Genomic DNA, 23,128 nt, shown 5'->3' with positions numbered 1-23,128 from the left:
TCTTATACCTTTACACAGTGTTTGATTTAAAGGAAATTGACTGGAAAGAAAATGTAAGGATGAAAAATGGATGGAAAATTAAATTTTACATTATTTGAATCAGGATAGAAAATTGAGAGGCAAACAAAAAACTGGTATGGGGCCATCCAAAACTTTTCTTCTCGAACATGAGATAAAAACTTATGGAAAAAGGGTAAATAATGGTAAAAATATAAATTTACCCTTTGTTTAATAGAGAAAGCAAAATCCCAATTTCACTTTCTTTCCAATCTCTAAACATGTCTCTTGTCTTCTTCCCAGTTTCACCGTCGTTGTCAACAGCACCACAGCTTCACCATCGTCGTTCGCAGCGCCACCGTAGCATCATCATCGTCGTGACAGCCCCATCGCAACTTCATCTCTTATTCCTCAAGATGAAGGTGAGTCATTTTTCAGTCGTTTGTGTAGTTTCTCCTAAAACAAAATGGAAAAATCATCATTGCACATAGTTTGCCATTTTCTTTCATTTTTCAACTGAGAAGTTGTTGTGATTTTATATTCCATTGATGATTCTTATTTTGTAGTGAAAAAATGACCGATTCTTCCTTTTCTGCTTTCAAATGAGTCCTTCATCATAATCCAAAAGTTCAACCATCTTTGAACTTATGTAAGACACAAAACATGGTGTGTTTAAAAATAAGGTTAACCCACAAGCAGTTTTACATACTCAGGTAAAGATTAAATGTTTAGGAATTAAACCTTTTCAGTAGATGAATTAAATTGGTAGTAGATATGTCATAGTTGAATTTGCATAAAGTGAAAACGGATTGGATATGCAGTTTTTGAGAATGCAATTTTAGTGTATTATTAGCTTTGATTCAATAGAACTGTTTCTAGATATAACTGATTTTTGGTAGAAACTTAAACATTGATTTTGGACTTAAAAGAGTACCAACAGACTAGATGTTATAATTGAGCTTAAAGCGATGTTCTTTTTGCAAACTTAAGATGTCATGTTTTAATTATTTTTACATTACTTCATTCAATCTTATTAGTTATCATGGTTTCTGTTCATACACTGGACCAAGCTACACGGTCCGGGTGGAACGAAGACAAAGAAACCGACCTCTTGAAAGGTTGGCCCATTAACGACCTCTTTATAAAGAGCTTGGAAGATTTCCACAGAGGCCCAAAAACAAAGATCCGCTGCCTACTAAGATGCGGTTAACAAAAGATATTACCTCACCCATAAAAGATAAGATAAGATAATAGAACTTATCTTAAGGAAGGTCGTCGGGCACTACTATAAATACACTAAAGCACTCAGGTATAACATATACTCTAATTCTACAAAAAACCTGCCTAAAGCCCATGCTGACTTAAGCATCGGAGTCTATTGCAGGTACCACCACCCTCCGGTGTCCAAGGACCAGCAGCATCTCCTGCGCCAACAAGTCGGACGCGGCAGCCCAGTCTAGATCAGCAAATCTCGTCCGAGATCGACATATCTGTTTTAGGTAATCTTCGGAACAGTTTCATAAAATAATTTGGGCAATCTGCCTATTATTTGGAGCTGATAACCAACGCATTAATTAATTTCAAGCTTTTTACCATAAGCATCCATAACTAGTAAAATCCTGAGGCTATTTACAATTCATAGGTAAAAGTTCATTGAGGCAAATCAAGAACAGATAATTAAAAGGGGCATCACCTGCACGTGAAGATCAAGGAGATGAAGATTAGTAATAATTGCCCTAACATTACTCTCTCTAGCAGAAGTAAATTCCTGCATGTCCCACAACATTAGGATTGAAATAATAGACTGTGAGGCCCATTCCATCTTCCCTTCAGGTATGTTAGCAAGATACAGCATATGGATCCCAACCTCGTAAATCAATCACATATGATTTTATTTTATTATAAAAATAACGAAAACTTAATTTGATTTTGAAATTAATTCATATGGAAGGAATTTATATCTTTAAGATACATAATATTGTTACTAATAAATAGATTAATTTTTTGAATGTCATAGACTGAGACTGAGATATTTTAGGTTCTGACGTTCACCTTATCCTTATTGAAACACACAAAGGATCATATGGATGCATTGTCTTTGAGTTCGAATTCTTGCAAGTTTAAATTTGAGTTCAAAAACTGTTTAATTGTATTAGCATATGTGAAAGAAGGGAGTTTGAGACTAGTTTTCATATAATTTTAGTTGCAGAAGATTATGTTTTCGAAATTGAATTCTCGAAAGTTCATATTTGACTTGCAAAATCCTTTAACTGTACTAGCTTATATGATAAATTTGAGTGAAAGTTGGCTTATTACACAAGATGAAAGGTTTTCTTTTTTGGTTAACTATATGCAATGTTCTGTTTATTTTGTAACTAATAAGTTATATGTAATTGTAACTATTATTATTGTTGAAGCTAAGTAGAAAATAAGTGATGTTGTTAAAGAGTAAAGTGAGGCATTGACTAAGCTACAGTTTTAGTATCATGTGATTTACATTTTATGTTTATTGTTTATGATAGTGAGCTTTGAAATTCAGTTTGGCATTTAGGAATCGGAGATAAGTGCCTTAGAACAAGGTATTTTTATATTGCATAAGGTAAAACCAAAGGTTTATATAAAACTTTAGTTTTGGTTTCTTTTTTCAACAAATGAATTATACTGTCACAGAAAAAATATAACTTTCTTGTTACTTTTATTATTGATGTATCCACCCTAAACATTATATTTTCATAGATGGATAGCGAAAATGTTGAAGATACAAATTTTGAATATACAACGAATGTCATACACAATTCAAAATTTCAAGTACATCAAATCACTACTACTGACCTATATCATCCTGAACCAATACAAATCTTGACTCATGTAAGGGAAGAGTTAGAAAAGAGACAAAATATCTGTGTCACAACTCTTTCGTGGGTTATAGTTCATGCGTTGTATTTTTCAAAATTATTATCACAATATAGGCCTAGGAAAATTAATGACGACAACTTGGAAAGAGAAATTAGGCGTACTCAGTTAATGACACGGTTACTGAAGTCTAAAAAATACCGAGATGTCTATGTATAGGTCCTGAAGCATTTAGGCAGTTATGTGAAAAGTTAAGAAAAATTGTTAGAGTAAAAGATTCAACTTGCTCTACGGTTGACGAGCAAGTCGTAAAATTCCTACATATTAATGTTAAAACTAGAACCATGTCTTTCTTCTTCCACCGCTTCGAGAAGACAGTTAGTCGTCACTTTCACAATGTCCTACATGCTATTCTATCATTAGAGGGAGAGTTCTTCAAGCAACCATCTAGTGAGAATGTTCCTCAAGAAATACTTAATAATAGTCGATTCTATCCCTTTTTTAAGGTACTAACTCTTTTAACTTAGTGACATTTATGTATTTGTCAATGAAATAATTATAAAAGTGTTATGTTAATATGTCAATTTATCTTCTAAAAAAGGATTGCATTGGAGCCATAGATAGAACTCATAGTCATGTGAAGGTACCAAGGTTAGACGCCCTTCGTTTTCGTGGAAGAAAAGATCACCCCACAAAGTATTTTAGCCACCCTTGGGTTTGATATGAAATTCACTTGTGTGTTGTTTGGTTGGGAAGGAACTGCCTTTGACTCAAGAATTTTTAAACATGCTTTAAGTAGGGAATATTCACTTCGAATTCCTAAAGGTCTGTGATAGTGTAATTTATGAAATCGTCTACATAAAGTTTAATTCATAGTCACAGTATGTTATAATTTAATATCCGTATGCAACTGTTGTAGAAAATTTTATCTAGGCAATGCTGGATTTATGCTAAAGTCTAGGATATTTACACCATATAAATGTGTTCAGTATCACTTGAAAGAGTATTTAGTGCATGAACCACAAAATCCTAAAGAATTATTCAACCATAGGCATTCTTCATTAAGAAATGTCATTGAAAGATGTTTCGGAGTTCTAAAGAAAAAATTTCCAATTATAGCTGGCGACATTGAACCTTATTATTAATTTGAAACTATGAGAGACAATTTTTTGGCATGTTGTATACTGCATAACTTTTTGACGGGTGTCGATGTTGATCAGTCTATAATTGATGCGGTTGATCGAGAATTGCTACAAGAACGCAATATAGATAGATCATAATTAAATTAACCACGTGATGAGGAATATAGACATGCAACATTGTTACGAGAAAACATTGCAGCTGAAATGTGGAATGTGTATCAAACATTATGAGTGATTACATGTTTCAACATATATGAATATGTATATACATGTGTAGTTTACACTCAGAATTGTTTGATTGGATTTTTTAAAAGATTGTTACAGGTTAGATAATGTCGAATAAAGAAAATAAAACAACAAAAGCTAATCAACCTTCTAAAGACAATTTAAGATGGTTTGATAATATAGATGAAGTAAATGTGTATAGATGGCTCTAGCTATATGTAGAATTGATTTTTTAAAAGTAGGCGTATGCTGACTCTAACTATGAAGAATTACCCTTTTTGAAACTGGTGTGTGGTGATAAAATATTATTTTCCTGGAGTCCTGGTCATTATTACTCTTTTGATGTTTTGTTATATATTTATAAAAATTGTATATGGATTTTTGTCGCATGTATCAAAAAAGAAATGTTAGCCACTTTTTATGTTAATATTTTATTTTGTAAAGACGATTAGTGAAAATTTTTCTCAAATATGATTAAAGAGATTAATGAGGTAACTTATGAGTAATTTTTATTATTCTTTTATGAAATCATTTATTTGTATATGTTTAAGAAATAATGATACATCTTTTTGTTTATGACATTTAAAAGACAATAGAAAAGAATAACTTCAAACAAATATTATTGTTAACAAAGATAATATGTTAAAATCTTAAAATATAATTTGGATGACTTTTTTTATTAGAAATATGACTTGAATACATTAATAAATTATAATTTATATATAATATAAGTAAGGGTATTAATGTAATTTTAATCTGGTATAATTTTCTCTCTTCTTACTTTTTCTTCCATCCAAATAAAAAAAAAAATTCCTCCTATTTTCTTTCCATCTATTTTCTCTTCATTCAAATAACACAAAAAAAATTACTTTTTGTTTCATTTTCTTTTCTTTATTTTCTTTTCTCTTATTTTCCATCTTGCATCCAAACAATGCCTTAATTTCTAAATAAGAAAATTAATCTTTTATATTTTCAATATATTAAATTGTTAAAATTATTGTATTTATTTAACTATTAAGAGTATTATTACTTAGTAGACATGCTATTAAGAAGCTCTATCACTACTCTTTTCATAAAATCTCAATTATAATAAATATAATTTATTTGCTATTAAGTAATTATAAAATTTTATCCAAAAATTTATTTTAATACATTATTCACCCAAAAAAAGCTATATCTTTCTTTTACTTTTGTAATTCCAATTCGTGATTATTAGCAAATAATAATAATGAGAAAAGTACTGTTGTGAAAAAAAATATAAAAAATATTAAACAGTTATCGTTGTTTTCATATGCAGCAAGCAAACTAAGAAAATATTAATGCTAAAACAGAATGTTAAGCTGTAACTTTACTTTCTCTTCCGTTATGAGTGTTTCAAGAAAAACATCTCAAGGAATGAACCCAGCACTTCAAAAAACAAAAAAATTAGTACATTCATCCGTTTACCTAACCTACATATAACATATCTCTGAAAACTATATAATTGAAGGGGAAGAACATTGTTTTCGATGCAATAATCTATTTGATTTTGATCTCTACAAGTGTAATGGCTCCACATGATGAAGTGAGATTTCATGTTAGGGTCATGGTTCAATGAAGGTTGAGTGTAGTTATAGACCTATGACTACAAAAGAGCAATAATAAACTCAAACCATTAAACACCATTTGCAGTTCTTTCAGATTGTTGTGTCAATTTTTCAAGCTCGGTGGAGCTGCTGTCCGTCCCTTTGTACCGATACCACTGTGAACATATCAGAAAGTAGCCCAAATTAACAACTTCTATAGCAGCAATGATGCAATAGAAGTTATCCAACCTCCCCTTGTTCAGATCCTCCGGCAGCCAATTCCCAGTTGCAGATCTTGCGGTGATTTGGTGGACGGTCGAAATCAGCAAAGTACTCAAATAACTTGACCCTGCATGGCCGCAGTAGTAAAGAGAGCCTGCCATGCTTCTCATGTTTTCAGGAAACTGTTTGTAGTAAAATTCGACTTGTGCAACGGACATAAATGCCTCGGCTAAACCAGCCAATGCCAGCTGAGGAATCAGCCACATACCTGACATTGATGAAATCACACCTTTTCTCGTTTCAATTCCAAGTGGTTCGGTCAGAGCCAGATTTCTCCGGTGCCGTTCAACCTTCGCAGACACTAGCATGCTGATTATAGAGAAAAAAATACCAGTGCCCATCCTCTGGAGGAGTGTGATGCCACTCTCTCTTCGGGTGAGCTTCTGAAGCAAAGGCATGACTTTTCTGTCATAGAGAGGTAACCATATTGCCACGGTAATCATCAGGAAGACATAATAGGATGCAGCTGGGATCATGAAATTGCTACTCCCAATACGCCTGTCAGATATAAGGGCTTGGAACACTACAACAGTGTGCTGTTGGACAATAACAACAAAGTATAAAATTGATGAAACCCAGATTGGTAACACTCTCAACAAGCATTTGACCTCCTCCACTTGCTGCATACTGCAAAGACTCCAGGGATCAGCAGCAGATCCATTGGGATTTAGTTGATCTTGAGGAGTCATAATTGCTGCTTTGTCGAGGAACCTGTTAATGTACGCCACCCAGTGAACACGTCAGACCATCAATCATATTTGTTAATCATGGTAGGAATTCTTTGTGCCATTTACCTGAATTGATATGTATAGGGAAGCTTAGAATTCACTGATTTTGGAGGCAAGTAGTTGAAGAGGGAAGGATATAGATATTCTGATAGCTTCAGCTTCCTTTTCTTAGCTGCGACCACTATAACTTGCACTATACTAGTCAGAGGACTCCCACTTGGTTTAACTTTTACATACATATTCGAACCCAAAAAGAAGATTACAGAAGATAACAACATCAACGCAGCGGGAATTCCCAGACCCACTCCCCAGCTAACATTTGACTGTATATAGACAATGATTGTTAAGGATATCATTTGAGCAATAGTAAAAGTGAAAAAGTACCAATTGAAGAAGCTATTGATCCCTTTCTTCCCAGAATCTGTATTAGGATTAAACTGATCAGCCCCAAATGCCAAGTTACATGGTCTTATCCCCGCAGCTCCTATCAACAATAATCCAAGACCAGTCTTTAGAAATGTCATTTGCCCCTCTGTTGGGCCTTTGCATGTGGTGTTCTCTTCGCAATGAGGTGGATGCAGCTTCTCAATTGCTGCTGTCAGTTGTATTACTAATAAACCCTGTATTACCCAGGGGAATCTAGGAATTAGTTGCACAAATTGATAAGTTTATTTTCTTAGCAAAATGGAATCATGCGGTGATGATCTCGAATGTTTCTCAATATCATTGGTATTTCCGAATTCCGATATCCCTAACTGTATTTTGTTGCTGATAAACAAATGGAATGGAACATAATGGTTAGGGCAAGAGGCAAAATAATATACCAGAAATGAAGCCACCGTGCAGAATCCTAGAGTCTTGTAGCGGCCAAAATAGGTGTCAGAGCAGAAAGCTCCAATTATCGTAGCAAAGTTGGTGCTGCCATTGAAGATGTTGATAATATTTGTAGCTGTGATGTTTTCTAAATTGAATACTGTAGTGAGATAGACCAAGAGATTGGACAATGTACCAATAGCTCCTAGCTTCTCAAAAATCTCATTCCCTGTGAGTTACACAAACAAGTAATTCATGAGAAAAAAAAACTAATCCGGACAGAACAAAGTATCATGGAAGCATTTAAGAACACAAAAAGATTCCACTTGCAATCTCACTCACCTATTATGAAGGGCATGACCTTCCACCCTCTATAGTTAATCTTAGGTTCGTCATCTGTTCCGCTATTTTCGTTCTTAAGCAAGATTTCCTCTTCATTATCCACAGCCTCTCTCGATGTCCTGCTCTCTCCAATATGATGCATGATCGGATGCTTCAAGCGGCCAACCTTGACAAAATGAAACCAATCCGAAGTATCATCACCCCATCTACCCAAAAACTCACTCTCTATTGCTCATTTGCAGAACTAGTCCTCAATCTATGGCAAATTTAAGTCAAAGGTTTCAACATTTTCTCCATTATTCCCTTTTTGTTCTGATCTCATTGAATGGTCATAGTTTCAACACACTAGAAATTCATTTGCAACCTAACCCGCCTCACAACAAAGACAAATTAAAAAATATCTGTTGCATTCACAAACAAATCAACAAACAGAAAAGAAGCAAACCAAGATCACAACAAAAGTTTGTTACAGAGTTGTTGCAAGTCCCTATTCCCCTCTTAAGGCTTACATTGTACAAAATGCTGTTTCAGAATTAAAGGAAGCCAAAAAAATCCCACAAAAAGGATCAAAATTTGGTAGAGAAACAAGTCAACTCAGCACATCTTAACACGATACGAATATGTCCAAGTAAACATACGCAAAATTGAAACCCGGAAATGAAAGTGATTAGAAAATAATAATAATTTCAGATTGGAGCAGTAACGGAAACTAAATATGAATAGAAATTACCCGAAATGAGAGAGGGTGGGAGCTGTTAGTTCATGCCGTTGAGGAACAAGACGGACTCACAGGCTTCGAAGTTCGAACTGTGAGCTCCAACACTTGACGCAAAGAGAGAGAGAGAGATTAGGGGGATGCGTGTCCCGTTTTTGCCGTGTAGATTAATCAAAGATTTTATTTATTTTTTGGTTATAATGTCAAAATGTCCATAATGAGGGTTATGAAAATAAATAAATAACAATAATAAGTCATTGCTACTGTGATGAAGCCATTGTTTTCTTCACATTATACTTTACACAACCAATACTAGTGTATATCCACTACTTAGTATGTTTTTTTATTAAAATTTGTAAACAAAAATTTGTATTAAATTAATTTTTATAAATTTAATTTTAATAAAAAATAAGTTGGTATTAATAAAATTTATTTTCGATACTTTTATATTAAAATAAATTATAAAAAAATAAATATTATTTAGATTATGTTATTTAAAATTACGTTTAAATAAAATATATTAAAAAACTTATAAATTTATATAATTTAAAATCATTTTTTAACACTCTTTTATTATATTTTTTTAAAAAAATTAAATTTATGTGTTAAAATTTAGTATTTTTTGTCATAAGTTTTTAATATTTTTTTTAGTATTTTTTTTGTATTTAACTTGGTGAGTTAATACTCAAAATAGCTTTTGAAATTTGACTCTCAAATTAATTTGGCCTTCCAATTTTCAATTGACTCAAATTGTATACTAACCTGGCTTAAGTTGACCCTTTCATCTAACTTCGTCATCACGTAGTTCCTTTTCGCTAATGTATAGCTTTAACTCCTCCTTATAAACTCCCATATATTCTTTCAAAATGTTCTTCTAAATCTCATGATAGTTGATCGTTCACTGCAGCTCCTCAATCAATTCTTGTTCGTACTCCCACCTCTCATCTGTCATTCTCCAGAACTAGTTGGATTCGATCTCCACAGAGTTCTTCTCGTTCTAGAGTCGGAGAATCATGGCCATGGCCTTCTCGGCAAAGGAGGCAGCCATAATGCGCTCCTTCTCGAGGTCGGACCAAGCGATATCAGCCTTCCGACGTTCTATCTTGACCAATCTCTTGAGAGAGATCACGTCAAACACGTCGTCTTCATCAACAATTAAGTTCTCGATCTCCAATGCCTCTACTGTCTCTCTTGAAAGGGGAAAGGGCAGTGATGGAAGGGAATTTAGCGGGTCAATTTCGGCGATAATAAACTTGAGAGGTTTTGGAAAAATGTCGTTATCGAGGATGATACGGTATTAAGATACCGTCGAAATCTCAAAAGAAGCAAAAGTAATTCTTGAAAATTAACGTCTGAATTTCACATTGAAATATGATGGATTTGAATTTGGTTTTGTTCAGTTCTGTGGATTGGTTGCCTTGGATTATCTATTCTACTTTTCTATATAATTAGTATTGGAATTGAAACTGAATCAGATAAAAAAGTTGGTTGAAAATTAGAAGTGAATATGCCGAGAAGGTTGAGGAGACGCGAGAAGCAAAAGAGGAAGATGTAGCGGCATTCGAATTCGATGAGAAAACTGAAGGCGGGAGCGAAAGTCATGACTGTGGAATCAGCCCAAGAGTCAACATCTGAGGTTGAATTGAGTGAATCGTGACGCAATAACCATGTTAAAGAGGAAGATGGTGGTGTGTGGGGAACATGACGAAGGATCAAGTGGCAGATGAAGAGAGAGGAAAAACTAAATATGACATGTCATTTTTTTAGTGACAGAGTCGGATGAAAGGGCCAGCTTGAGTTATGTCTTAAATTTTTTGATATAATTTGAGTCAATTAAAAATTAGAGGGCTAAATTAATTTGAGAGTCAAATTTCAGTAGTCATTTTGAGTATTAACTCTTAATTTATAATTTCTATTGGAATCAATAATTTATATTATAAAAAATATCAATAGTAAATAAAATACATATTAATTCAAGAACACGTGATTAAAAGTAGAGTAAGTCACACAAATTCCAAATACAAGGACAAAAATAACGTTTTAAATTCAATTATCATATTAAAATTAAAAGTTTGTCGGACAAACTCATCTCACTCTACCAAAACCCATAAATTAAGCAGTACAGATTAGCAGACTTTTTTATTATAATAATATCAAATCTTTAGCCCAGCTAATTTTTTTTTACGAGTTATACGAATCAATCTGATAAATTTTGATCCATTTATCATCTTTAATGAATATTATCTTAATACAAACTTTCTAATATATTTATTCCTAGCATAATATTAAATATTCTTGATCTTTTAATTTAATCCAAAAAATCTACAGCAGAATTAGATAAAATTTTACGAAAGTGTCTACTCAATCTACTAGCAAAGTTGTGTCAGGTACAATACTAACGACTTCAAACACACTAACTCGACTAGTCACAAAAAAAAAAAACACACTAACTCGACATACTTCAATATTGCACTGTCGAACAAATTTTTTAAACTATAAACTCAAACTCAATACTATACTTTTCTAAAGATAACATGTTTCCTTATTATTATTATTTATTATTAGAATAAAATATTATTTTGATCCCTAATATTTAAATTAAATTATAATTTTGTCTATAATATTTAAAACATCTTATTTTTATTTCAAAGATTTTATTTCATTCTATTTTAGTTCTCTAACTAAAACTAAATATATTTTTTTTTGAAAATACTCTTTCTTTCATTATAATTTTTTTATAAATAGCAACAAAAATCATTATTATAATGATCATAATGATTGTTATAGTTATTTGAGAACAAAAATGATAGAATAATAAAAAATAATAATAATAATAAAATTAAAAAAATGTTTTGATCAAAAAACTAAAATAGAATAAAATAAAATATTTGAGATAAAATAAAATGTTTTAAATGTTTAAAATGAAATTAAAAATTAACTTAAATGTTAGAAAATAAATAGTAACGTACCCTTATTATTATTATTAAAGATTAATTATTCTATTAGTTTTATCAAAATTTTTGGTTAAGTCTTTATAATTTAAATGTCTATATTTAAATTCATATATTATATTAAAATTTTTAATTAGATCATCTCTAACGATTTTTTGTTAATTTTTTTAAATATTTGTATAAGTATTTAAAGTAGGATAAATTATAAAATATTTTAAAAACAAATATTTTAGAATTATTGTATTTTTTAAAGTAACAATTAATAAGAATTTAATTATAAATTTTTATTTAATATAATAATTTAATTATAAATTTTTAAATTTTAACAATCTAACTAAAAATATAGTTAAATCAAAAGACTAATAAAAGAATTAAATTTTATTATTATTATTTGATGGATCATTTTTTTATTTTGAAGTTTTGGTAAAAAATTGGGCCAGAACATTTCAATTCAAAAAAACACAATAGCCGTACTAACCAAGTTCAGAGCACCATTCCTCACTTAACTCTCTAACAACTGCAGCGGAGGCCTAGACCAAGTGGTAATCATATTGCCTCTTAAACAAGCTGCACCAAGTTCGAATCCCAGCTGAGACTAGGATGAGGTTTGATAAAACCTCAAAGTGTGGGTGCGTGGGTGTGTGTGTTGTGATACCTAGGATTGGGGGTTGTCCAATCCATTTGACCAAAAAAAAAAATTCTCTAACAACTCAATAGACAAAAAAAACTTTCTAACAACTTCTTTCCCTAATCTAAAATAAAATCATGGACTCAACAAATACAAATAATTATGAAAAAGAATGGTTCTAAGAAGAGTAGAAGAAATATAAAAAGTATTCAATTTGGAAACAACTCTTTTCTTGACAAACTTAAAAAGGAGCTTGCGGCAAAATTAGAAGTTATTCATGAACAACAAGAAATTTTTTTACTTCAAAAGTCGCTACAAAAATGGATAGTAGATAGAGATCGGAATACTAATTTTTATCATACCGAAACTTTGATTAGAAAGAGGAAAAATATAATTCTCAAGTTGAAGGATAGAATGGGTAATTGGTGCGATGAACCAAAAACTTTAAAAGAAATTATTTTAGTTTTTTTCCAAAGAACTTTATAGAAATGAAGAGAATGAAAAAATTTTTATCTATACAACCGGTTCCTACTCTAAGATGTGGGCGATCATAGAGCTGGTATGGATGTGATCTCTTTGAGAGAAGAAATTAAAAATGCCATTTTTAAGATGGAATCTTTAAAAGCTCCTAGTGAAAATGGATATCTGCCTTTATAAAGAGCACTGATCTCTTATTGAAGATTTGGTGGTCTCATTCCTCACTAATGTATGGAGCACTCCTTCCAAGATCAAGGAGATTAATCAAATTTTGATTGCCTTAATCCCTAAAATTTGGCAACCACGATAGATATCATAGTTTCGTCTCATTGCTCTCTGTAATATTATATATAAAGCTTTGGTTAAAATATTAGTGGAAAGAATCAAGCCCACCATGGTGAACCGTATTGTCCCAAATCAATCCAGATTTGTGGAAGGGCATATGATTCTTAATAATATTATCATTTCCAAGGAAATGGTTCATAAGATGAGAAGAATGAAGGGAAAAAAAAGCTTCATGGCAATTAAGACTGATTTCAAAAAGATATATGATCGGTTAAGTGGAAATTTTGTATCAAGATATTTGACTGAGTTTGGAATCCCTAATCACATGAACATTGTTATCAAGGAATGCATGTCTTCTATTTCGTATAGTATTCTTTGGAACGGGTGCAAATTTGATAGATTCCTTCCAAAAGGGAGTCTAAGACAAGGTGACCCTCTGTCGTCATACCTTTTTTTTATTGCTATAGATAAGCTTTCACAATTTATTGAAAAAAAATACAACAAAAAAACTGAAAAGCGATAATGGCTAGAAATAAAGGATCATTCATCTCTTACCTTCTTTTTGCTAATGATCTCCTCTTTTTTGCTGCAACTTCCTATGAACAAATGAAAACCAATCTGAAGTGTTTAGATCATTTTAGAGTCGCCTCTGGTCTGAAGGTTAGTGCAGCAAAAATATCTATCTTTTTCTCAAAGAATGTGGATAAAAATACTAGAGAAGGTATTATCAAGCTTAGTGAGTTTGAAGAAATCACAAACATTGGAAGATACCTAGGAGTCATGCTAACGAACAATGAAAAAGGCAAGGAGCGTTTTAAGGGCACCCTTGATAGAGGAGTGATAGCAAAACTAAAGAGTTAGAAAGCTAGTTACTTATCAATGGCAAGTAGAGTAACTCTTGCCGAATCAGTAATTGGATCGGCGGTTAATTTTGATATAGATCACTCTCAATTACCAAAAGGGATATGCAAGAAAATTGAGAAGCTTCAGAGAAATTTTATTTGGGGTGAAGAAGAAGGGAGAAGAAGTTTACATGTGGTGGGATGGAAAATTATATGTAAACGAAAAAATTTAGGAGGTCTGGGGCTGAAGAATTTATCTATTATGAATAAGGATTTCATGATGAAGAATATCTGACGCATGATAATTGAAAAAGATGAATTATGGGTAAGAATCCTCAATGACATCTATGGTAGAAATCAGGATATTTTGCAGGCGATGATTAGTAAAACTAATGATTCTTCAATGTGGAGAGACATGACAAAGTTGTGGGATGAATTTAAGAAGCATCTTGTAGTTTTTTTAGGAGATGGCCAATCAACTAATATTTGAAAGGGTGCTTGGATTAGAGGAAGTCCATCTCTTATCCAATGTACAATTGCACCGATTGAAGATAACATCATCAATATGAAAGTAGTTGAAGCAATTAAGGAAGGCCAAAACTAGAACTATGAATTACTGGAACAATATATTTTAGGTGACATTTTACAAAGAATTAGAGTTATACTTCCCCCTGATAATAACTTGAGAGAAGATAGTGTCATTTGGAACTTAACCAAAGATGGACAATACACCATATCAAACAATTATAATGCTCTAGCGTGTCATGGAGAGCCAACAGATCAAGCCTGAGACATCATATGGAAGTGGCAAGGCCCTCAACGTATAAAAATTTTTATTTGGATGACACTTCATCAAAGACTAATGACAGATAGAGGAGAGCTAGGCTTGTTGGAGCCAGTCCAGATTACCACAGATGTACCAGAGAGACTAAGACTCTCTTGCATGTGTTGCGGGATTGCCTGGTGGCATCTCGAACCTTGGCAAGCATCATACACCCATAGCATCTTTAACTCTTTTATATAGCTCCCTTCAACTTTTGGATCCATTGAAACTTGACAATGGATATCGAAAAAGCTAATAACCTTAAAAAATGGAGGATAATTTTCATGATAACCTGTTGGTGGCTGTAGAGATGGAGGAATAAGGAGATTTTCTCCTCCGCATTTCAAAGGCCAACTAACATAGTTTCTATGATCCTGAATTATGCCAACATGATTTTGGTAACTTTTGGAAAGCAACCATTGAGGAACAAGAAGGTTCAGAGAAAAGAAGTATTAATTGATTTGAAGCATCCTCCAAAAAATTAGGCTAAGTTAAATTTGGATGGGGCTGCGAAGGAAATCCAGGAAAAATAGGGTGTGAAGGCTTGATTAGAAACCATCAAGAGCGATGGGTGGCCAGATTTATGGTCTCAGTGGACACTTGCACAACCTTTTAAGCGGAGCTATGGGAATGTATCATGGTTTAAGAATAGCTTAGGATTTAATACTTGTTGTGGAATTAGATTCATAAGCGGTGATTTCTGTCGTGTGTGGGAAAGAGAAAAAAGAGAACCACCCAGATCAATTGGTGAGAAGAATTATACAATTTCTGGATAGAAACTGGATTATCAGAATTCAACATGTGTATAAAGAGAAAACTCATGGAGCTAATTTCTTGGCGAAGGAGAGCTTGAAACTATCGACGGGATGTATATTCATAGATCAATCCCCAACTATGTTGAGTATTATTTTAGATGAGGATAACAAAGGGATTTTAATATTCCGTGAAGTCTTTGTAGTGTAATCTTTTCTTTTTTTTTGTCTTCAGGCCCATATATTACCAAAAAAAAAGAACATAAACAGAGAAGCAATAGACCTTTTTCCATGAAACTAGTAGGAGCTGCTTCGTTCTTAGTCTCATCGCCGGAGGGGATTGGGATCCTACACTCTGCTTGCTTGTTGCTACTATGGCCATCATGGATGGCTTCCATCACTACGACTCTAATGATAGGTATTCAGATTGATGGTTATGCCGATGGAAAGAAAAATTATGAGAGATGGGTGATAGCGAATTAACGACTCAGAGCGCTACTTGGAGTAAAATTTTGTTGCTGGCTTCCTTCTCCATGATCTTCGACACCTTCCTCGGTGGATTTAGGCTCCAATTTTTTGGCGAAATTCCATGCTCCTTCATCTCTGGAATGACATGTGCTAGTTGATTCTCCTACTATGGTGTCCAAGTAAAGCCACATAGAGAAAGTTCATGGTTCAAATATTGGATATCTTGAATAATAGCATCTATCTCCCAGTAATCATTTCCGTTCTTGATCGCCTCCACTGAAATAAAATTAATTAAGATTAAATCAAGTGATGGTATATGAGACAAAAATGAGAACCTAACTTGACTTTCTCTCAAAATCATGAAAAATTGTGTCAATACAAAAAATGACTTTGCTAGATAATCAATTAGGATATCAACCGACTGATGCATGAGCATCTTTAGTAGTTTTATTTGTTACTCTTTGAATAAAGTTAGTGGTTTTCTTGTTATAATTGAGATTTTTGTGCTTTAATCAATGTTTCTTGGAGTTGCTTTGCGCTTTGATATGATTAGGAAGTTATTAAAAGATTTTAGGCAAAAACAAAGAAGGAGAAAGACAACCAAAGAAGCCCTTAGGATAACCAAGGAAGAAGGCATGCAAAAGAAAGCAAACTCCCAGGGAACCAAGAATTGAAGACAAGTACAAAGAGAATTTGTGTATATTGTCACCCTGTCCTCTTCATATTTGAGTGAGCATAATTTGATCTACAAAGGTCCAAATGAGCAGTTTCAACAGCATTAGAAAGCCAACTTTTAGAACTTTCCAACGATATATAATAGTCTATAGTGGACATGCGTCTAACGCAGCCTTCTCATATATTGAATGCATCCCCATCTCAAGCGCAAGCTTTTTTGTGCCTTACTTGCCTTCCCTGTGCCTCACTTGCCTTCCCTACGTCTCACGCAGCCTCCAAACCTCACTTCCAGGAGATACCCTCTCTCCTTGTGTCTCATGCAAGCTTGCCTACGTCTCACGCAGCACTCCAGAGGCCTCCAAGATCTTAAATTTGGGCCTGCGTTTCATGCATGCCACCTTGCGTCTAACACATGGCTTGGACCACCTCCAAAGACATCTCATTCCTTCACTAATCTCTCCAACTTCAAGTGCTCTCTTTGATTGGCCCAAGATTAAGTTAAAGTCCATGATTTCAACTAAGCAAGACATCAAATTTTGGACTTCAAATTACAAGAAAGATCATTAATTAGTTAAGAGTCATTAAGAAAAGATTTGATTTTATTTTGATTTAGTTTGAATTTAAATTCTAGGTCATTGTTTAGGTTTTAAAGTAGTCCTAAACTTTGTCTACGGGCACCCCAATATCCACCACACTTTATAGTTTTATTTTCATTCCACCATAAGCAACTAATCTCCTTTGTTAAGGATATGAGCTATGTTCATCTTTTTATGGATTATTAATCTAAGTGTTTTACTTTATTTGAGGTTTATACTTTGATCTATTTCATGATTGAATTTTCATTCTTCATCCCTAAAGATTTAGAATTATTGAAAGATATTCTAACTCTGTTTTGGATTCTAAATATTGTTTTGGAAAAAGTAATATTGGAATTAGCTCTAAAACTCTTTCTCACGACTTTTTGATTTAACTAGAAATAGTATTTTAAAGAGTGTGCCGCACTTTGTGATTTTCAATTTCTCTAACTTGAATAAGTAACATAAAATTTGGATTGAAAAACTTTTGGAAATCATTGCTTCTCGTAAGTTTCAATTATTTAGGACTAGCTTGGATAAGTGACATAAAATTCAACCTAAGGACTATTCTTGAATCTTATTTGAAACTAAATCAGTTTTGTGCTTAACCTCTTTTCTTAAATAATTGACTAAGAAATTAGTGATTAATTAGGTTAAAGAGAAATTGAATTGCCAAGGAATTGGAATTTGATTATTTATGATTTGTCGAGATCAATCTTTGCATGCCTCAAATAAATGAACACAAGGATTGTTTTTCTAAAGAGTGAATATGTTTAAAACCTCAACATCCTCACCATCACTGTTCTCATTCACTCACTATTTGCTATTTTATTGCCTCTATTTACACATTTGCCATAATTCCTCATTCATTCCTCTGTTTCTTGATTTGTCTAATTAGAATAATCAATTAATCATTCTTCATATTTAACAAAAGAAACACACTAAGTTTAATAAAAAATCCAAATTTTAACCAAAAAAATCCCACAATTACCTTTGAATGTATTCGTTGTAATTAGCAACGAGGGAGTTCTTTGTCGACCTTTCATGACAATCGACTCATGGGAAAAGGGGCCGGCATAGGGCTGATGGACGGCGTGGTTGGGCATGGCGTAGCGACGGACTACTGAGAAAAGACACTGTTGTTGACACAGGTGGGCGTGGTTGTTGACGTCATCTTCGACGAAGAGGAAACGCGGGAAGTTGCCTTGTCGGGAGAACGGTCATCTCTGGGTCGAGGCGGGCGGTCAAGTTGCACGAGACAGTGACGACGCATGGGACTCCTTTTGTGGGGGCTGTGGTCATTGTTGCCAGTGAGATGACACACGGTTTTGCTGTTGTGGTGAGAGAGTTGTCAGCACTGGTTGGGAGGCGGCGGTGCAACCGCATGATCCAGAGTAACAACGTGAGTAAAAGTGGAAGATGAAGGAGAGTGGGTGTGCAGTTATTTTTTTAATTTTATTGTACATGAAAGTGAAAAGTGAAATTAGGTTTAGGTTTGGGTAGGGTGTGGAGTGGTTTTTCATATTATTGGACCTTTTTTGTTGCTGCCTACATTGTATTTGCCATAGTTAGCTGGCTCCAGTGTTGATGGTCCCAAAACGTCTGAACTATTAAATAGTCCTAGTAACAAAATATGTTTTTTTAAGTATTTTAATAATTGTTAAATAGTCCTTAGTTAATAAATTGATTATCAATTTTTTTTTTGCAGCAATGATCATCGTTTATAAATTGGCAGGTATGCTGTAACACCCTAACTACCAAAGCTCACGCTTCCGGCTGCGCAACTCTGATAGCTCGGACATTACGACGACACTTATACTATTTAATACTAAAATATGAGCCTGTTTAAAAACTTTAAACCGCAATACCATTCCCAAAAACACTTTCGCCATACAACGTACATCCACACATACCATACAACTTACAGAAACTCATAAAGAGTACATCCATATATATATACATACATATATATAAATAATATTACAAACATTATCCAGTACAATTCCTATCCCTCTCACAGAATATATCAAGATAAAGGCGAGGGTACATAAATATATAATCTAAAGCAATACAGAGCATCTCAATAACAAATAATTAAACTCTTCATAACTTCTGCGCCCAAATCCTGAAAGGGGAAAAATGTAGGGGGTGAGAACATCATCCTCGAAAGGGTTCTCAGTAGAGGGTTTTTGGGAATTACTGTAATAGGATACATGAAGATAAACCGTACCAGTGATTAATAACCATCTTATGCCTCTTTTCAAAAACAACAGTTTACAATGAAAGTAAAGTCAGAAATCTTTTCTGAAAGAGGAACTGTTCAATTCTCAAAACATCAAAGCATTTCAAAAAGGTTTATCTATACTGAACCAAAATAACCTTTCATATCTTATTCCAAACCAGAACCACAAAACCGAAATCAACAATCGGTCCATCTCATTCAACCATGGCCCTAGGCCCAAACAATCCAACCACAACCAATCCACCACAAACCAACAGAGCCCCAGTTGCAAACACAGATAGGAAGTTCAAGCACAAACAAACAGTTACAGCAAGTAGAACAAGTAGCAGGTAATCACAAGTAATCACATAGGCAAACCAAGTATAATATGCACACCCAAACAATGTCACATAGATGCATATGATGCATGCCTGTCCCTAGTGGCTGATGATATCATCTGTCGGTTATATAGCCAACCCGACACGTCCTGGTAGCTAACCATGGACAAAAACACCCATCGCGGAGCAAGTAAGTTTGAGCTACAACCCCCTTGCTACTATCCGCTCAACCCAAAGCCAGTGGAATAACCACTACTGCGGCTACTACCTAGGCGGGTGTTTAAAAGCTCAACCTGGAGCGAGTGGAATCACCACTACTACCGCTACTACCCAGGCGTCACAGTCTCTAACCTGGAGCAAGTGGGACGAACCACAACCCTTGCTACTACCCAGGTATCACAGTCTCTGACCCGGAGCAAGTGGGACAAACCACAACCCTTGCTACTACCCAGGTACCTCAAGCATATATTCATTCAGTTCCAACCATGGATCAACATCCATCTCAGCCATCCGGCTTAAATTCATAATTCATAGTCAGCCATACGGCCCACAACTCATTCGGCAATCAGCCATAAAACAATATCATACACAACTATTCCGGCTCACGGTTCAATCCAAAACCAGCCAATATTCATAATCATACACAGCCTTTCCGGCCCATAACAAAACAGCACTTCCATATTCAACATCATCAAATTCATAAAACCGGCATTTAAGCTATAAATCACTTTTCTCAAGCCATTTCACTTTGAAATCAAATTTCAACTCTTTTCAGCCTTGGCTTTAAAGATCTCATTTCTCAAATCATCTCAGGCTCATAAGCCAAAATTTACTCAAGGTGAGTTCCATTTTTAAAACAAAGCCACTCTCGGCATTCTCTTTTCAAAACTTCCAAAACCATGGCAAGTTAAGGATTTATTTCAAAGCATTCAAAATCACCCATCCAATAATGGAATTTTATAACAAAAGTTTCCCGACAAAGTTCCAAGTCTTTAGGGAAGGTCAATCTATACAATTCTTTAAGATTCATTGAAACTCTTAAAATCATAGATTCTCGGCTCAAGTAAATAAAGCTGAATTTATTATGAAACCGAACCATACAAAATCACAAGTTCCAACCCGGTCCGAAAATCAACTCATTTGAAAAGGAACCGGTTCATTTGAATCAAACCACTTTCAGGTTTCCTTTTGGAACCCATTTTTCTAACTCTTCCAAAATGCCTTAAGCTTAATTACTAAATCAACAGTCTGGTTTCCTTTAAAACCACTAAAAGCTCCTTTTTATATTGAAATCAATATTAGAACACTATTTTTCCCTTCAGTGATTCAAATGGTAAAAGTAGTTCATTTCTAAATAAGCCAAACTCAAGGTATACGGTTCATTAAATAAATTAAGCTTGAAAACATAAATATTCTCTTAATAAATCAAATAATACAATTCCTCAAAATCCAACCCTTTTTAAATAACTTTACAAACAAGAGTAGGATCTTTGTAGAAATTTCGACAGCACCTCCCCTAAAACTTGGACTTTTGCCACCCGGTTCGGGTCCCAACTAAACCATTTCTCTTTCCTTTTCAACAGCTCAAAACCAGAAATCAATTCAAAGCAAGCTAAACCCAACAACTGCCTCAGTGGCGTATCTCAAGGAAACCATTTCAAAATCAACTCAATATTAAGCGTTTTAACTCATTTCCAAAACTTTAAAGAAATGGCTCAATAATAACTCATTTGTCCAAAACCAAGTCAATTAAAGTAAACCAGGCTGAATTCAAAAGTACATTCGACTTTTCAAATCATCAAAACAATTAACTCAAACCAAATCAATCCTCAGCGGATTAAACTCAGATTTCAAATCTTTAAAGAATCAACTTCAAAACATTATATTTCACAAAGCCGCACAACAACTCAGCCAAACCAACATCCATAATCATTCAAGTCAAACAAATAATACATAAGGCAGATACAATCACCAAATACACAATATCTCACATCAGTATCCATATGTAATAATTCCAATACACAAAACATAGTTTTTGGAAAGCGCCCCTACCTCAAAACACCAAAATCACAACCCAAACGTGTCAACTAAACTCTTTTCGCTCCGCCCGAAATCACCGGCAATCAGAACCCGACTCGGCTTGCTCTCTCGAAAGCAGAAACAGCTACAAGTGGCATAATCAAACCAGATTCTAACTCCTAAAACCATTAACATCGCAAATACTTTATTACACGGAACAGAGAACTAACGCAGGGCTTTCGAAAATCGAAATACTCACTGAAATAACAAAATGAAGCAGCCGCAGCTCCTTATCAACCCGGCAGTGGCTCCGTCAGTAACCCCAAGTGACAATCGCGAGCAAAAACACCAGTGACGGTAACTGTAACAACCACGCGGCGTTAACAACCTTTTCAGAATTCCAACAGAACAGAAACCAAACTCAAAATCTTACCGGCGGTGGCACACGATGGCGGCAGGGTCTCAAGTGTCAGAAACTCAGCCCGGAGCTCCGGCGGCGGCCTGAATCCGTTTCCGGCGACGGTGAGAACCCCAACAGCACGGCGCGATTCAGTCTGCTCCATAGCACAGCGGCGACCGGACCTCTAGCTCGCGTTGTCCTCTCTCCCAGCGGTGCTCAGTCTCAGCCTTCCTCTCCGACGCGACGTGGCAGTGACCGGCGCAGCTCGTGGCTCCACAGCGACTCCCTCTCCCTCCCAAACGTCACCCACTCACGGCGAACCAGGGAAGCAGAAACAAAGCCCCATTGTTCTTCTCATTCCGAGCTGATAAGGACGACAGCGCGGTAACCCCGACGGCGTCAGATCGGCGAGGATGAGCTCCTCTAGCTCGCGCGCGACAACTGCTTCTCCTCAAACCCTCTTCTGCGCGAACAATGGCGATGCAGGAAACTTTGACGGCGGCAAATCGGTGGCAACGTGGTGGTTCGACAGTGTCCCTGGCAGCATGGACTGCTGCGGCGGTGAGGCGCCGTGAGGCGCGATGGCGGCGATGAGCTCCCTCCTCCCTTCCTCGCCGCAGCTCAGTCTCCCTTTCCTTCTTTGCTTCTGTTACTTTCGGTCGTGGAAGGGGAAACCATGGGTGTTGCTGTCCGTGGGTGAAAGGGAATGTAGGTAGGGTTTCGGCTGCTGGGATGCAGGCTTTAGGGTTTCATTTGCATTTTTGAAAATTAGGGTTAGGGGTATTTTAGTAATTTCACTTAAAAATAGGGATAATATAGTAATTAGAAATAAATTCTAATCCAACACTAGATGTGTATAGAAAATACTATTTGCTCATCAATTTTTTACAAATTACTTTCAATAAAAAGCCCAAATCAAATAATTAGAAATAATATAATTAAGTCCTTTATTTTCCAAAGCAGCAGTATTAATACCTTAAAATATAAATTGTTCAGTCCAAATCATATAAAA

The 23,128-nt window shown here is 34.7% G+C and overlaps 1 protein-coding gene and 1 long non-coding RNA gene across 2 annotated transcripts; both read right to left on the bottom strand.

Moving 5' to 3' along the window:
* Nucleotides 1-5,547: 5,547 nt before the first annotated feature.
* Nucleotides 5,548-8,856, bottom strand: LOC130941468 (protein NRT1/ PTR FAMILY 2.11-like). The gene is made up of 5 exons (XM_057869990.1): nucleotides 8,678-8,856; nucleotides 7,948-8,113; nucleotides 7,617-7,834; nucleotides 6,859-7,412; nucleotides 5,548-6,775 (listed from the first exon to the last, which is right to left on the bottom strand). The coding sequence occupies exons 2-5, from the start codon at nucleotides 8,087-8,089 to the stop codon at nucleotides 5,872-5,874; spliced, it is 1,818 nt and encodes a 605-aa protein (XP_057725973.1). The 5' UTR covers nucleotides 8,090-8,113; nucleotides 8,678-8,856; the 3' UTR covers nucleotides 5,548-5,871.
* Nucleotides 8,857-18,577: 9,721 nt separating this feature from the next.
* Nucleotides 18,578-22,856, bottom strand: LOC130960232 (uncharacterized). The gene is made up of 4 exons (XR_009079039.1): nucleotides 22,150-22,856; nucleotides 21,976-22,077; nucleotides 21,750-21,895; nucleotides 18,578-19,263 (listed from the first exon to the last, which is right to left on the bottom strand). It is a non-coding gene; the product is annotated as an uncharacterized LOC130960232 (long non-coding RNA).
* Between the last annotated feature and the right edge of the window lie 272 nt (nucleotides 22,857-23,128).

The sequence above is a fragment of the Arachis stenosperma genome, chromosome 1, assembly GCF_014773155.1.
Source record: "Arachis stenosperma cultivar V10309 chromosome 1, arast.V10309.gnm1.PFL2, whole genome shotgun sequence".
In the NCBI taxonomy this organism is placed as follows: domain Eukaryota; kingdom Viridiplantae; phylum Streptophyta; class Magnoliopsida; order Fabales; family Fabaceae; genus Arachis; species Arachis stenosperma.
This window is presented reverse-complemented; position numbering and strand designations above follow the sequence as displayed.

Coding starts and splice junctions, on each gene's coding strand:
- LOC130941468 (XM_057869990.1), bottom strand. CDS start 8,089: ATGCATCATATTGGAGAGAGCAGGACATCGAGAGAGGCTGTGGATAAT. Junction 7,835..7,947: donor GGTCATGCCCTTCATAATAG/GTGAGTGAGATT, acceptor TGTAACTCACAG/GGAATGAGATTTTTGAGAAG. Junction 7,413..7,616: donor GCACGGTGGCTTCATTTCTG/GTATATTATTTT, acceptor TGGGTAATACAG/GGTTTATTAGTAATACAACT.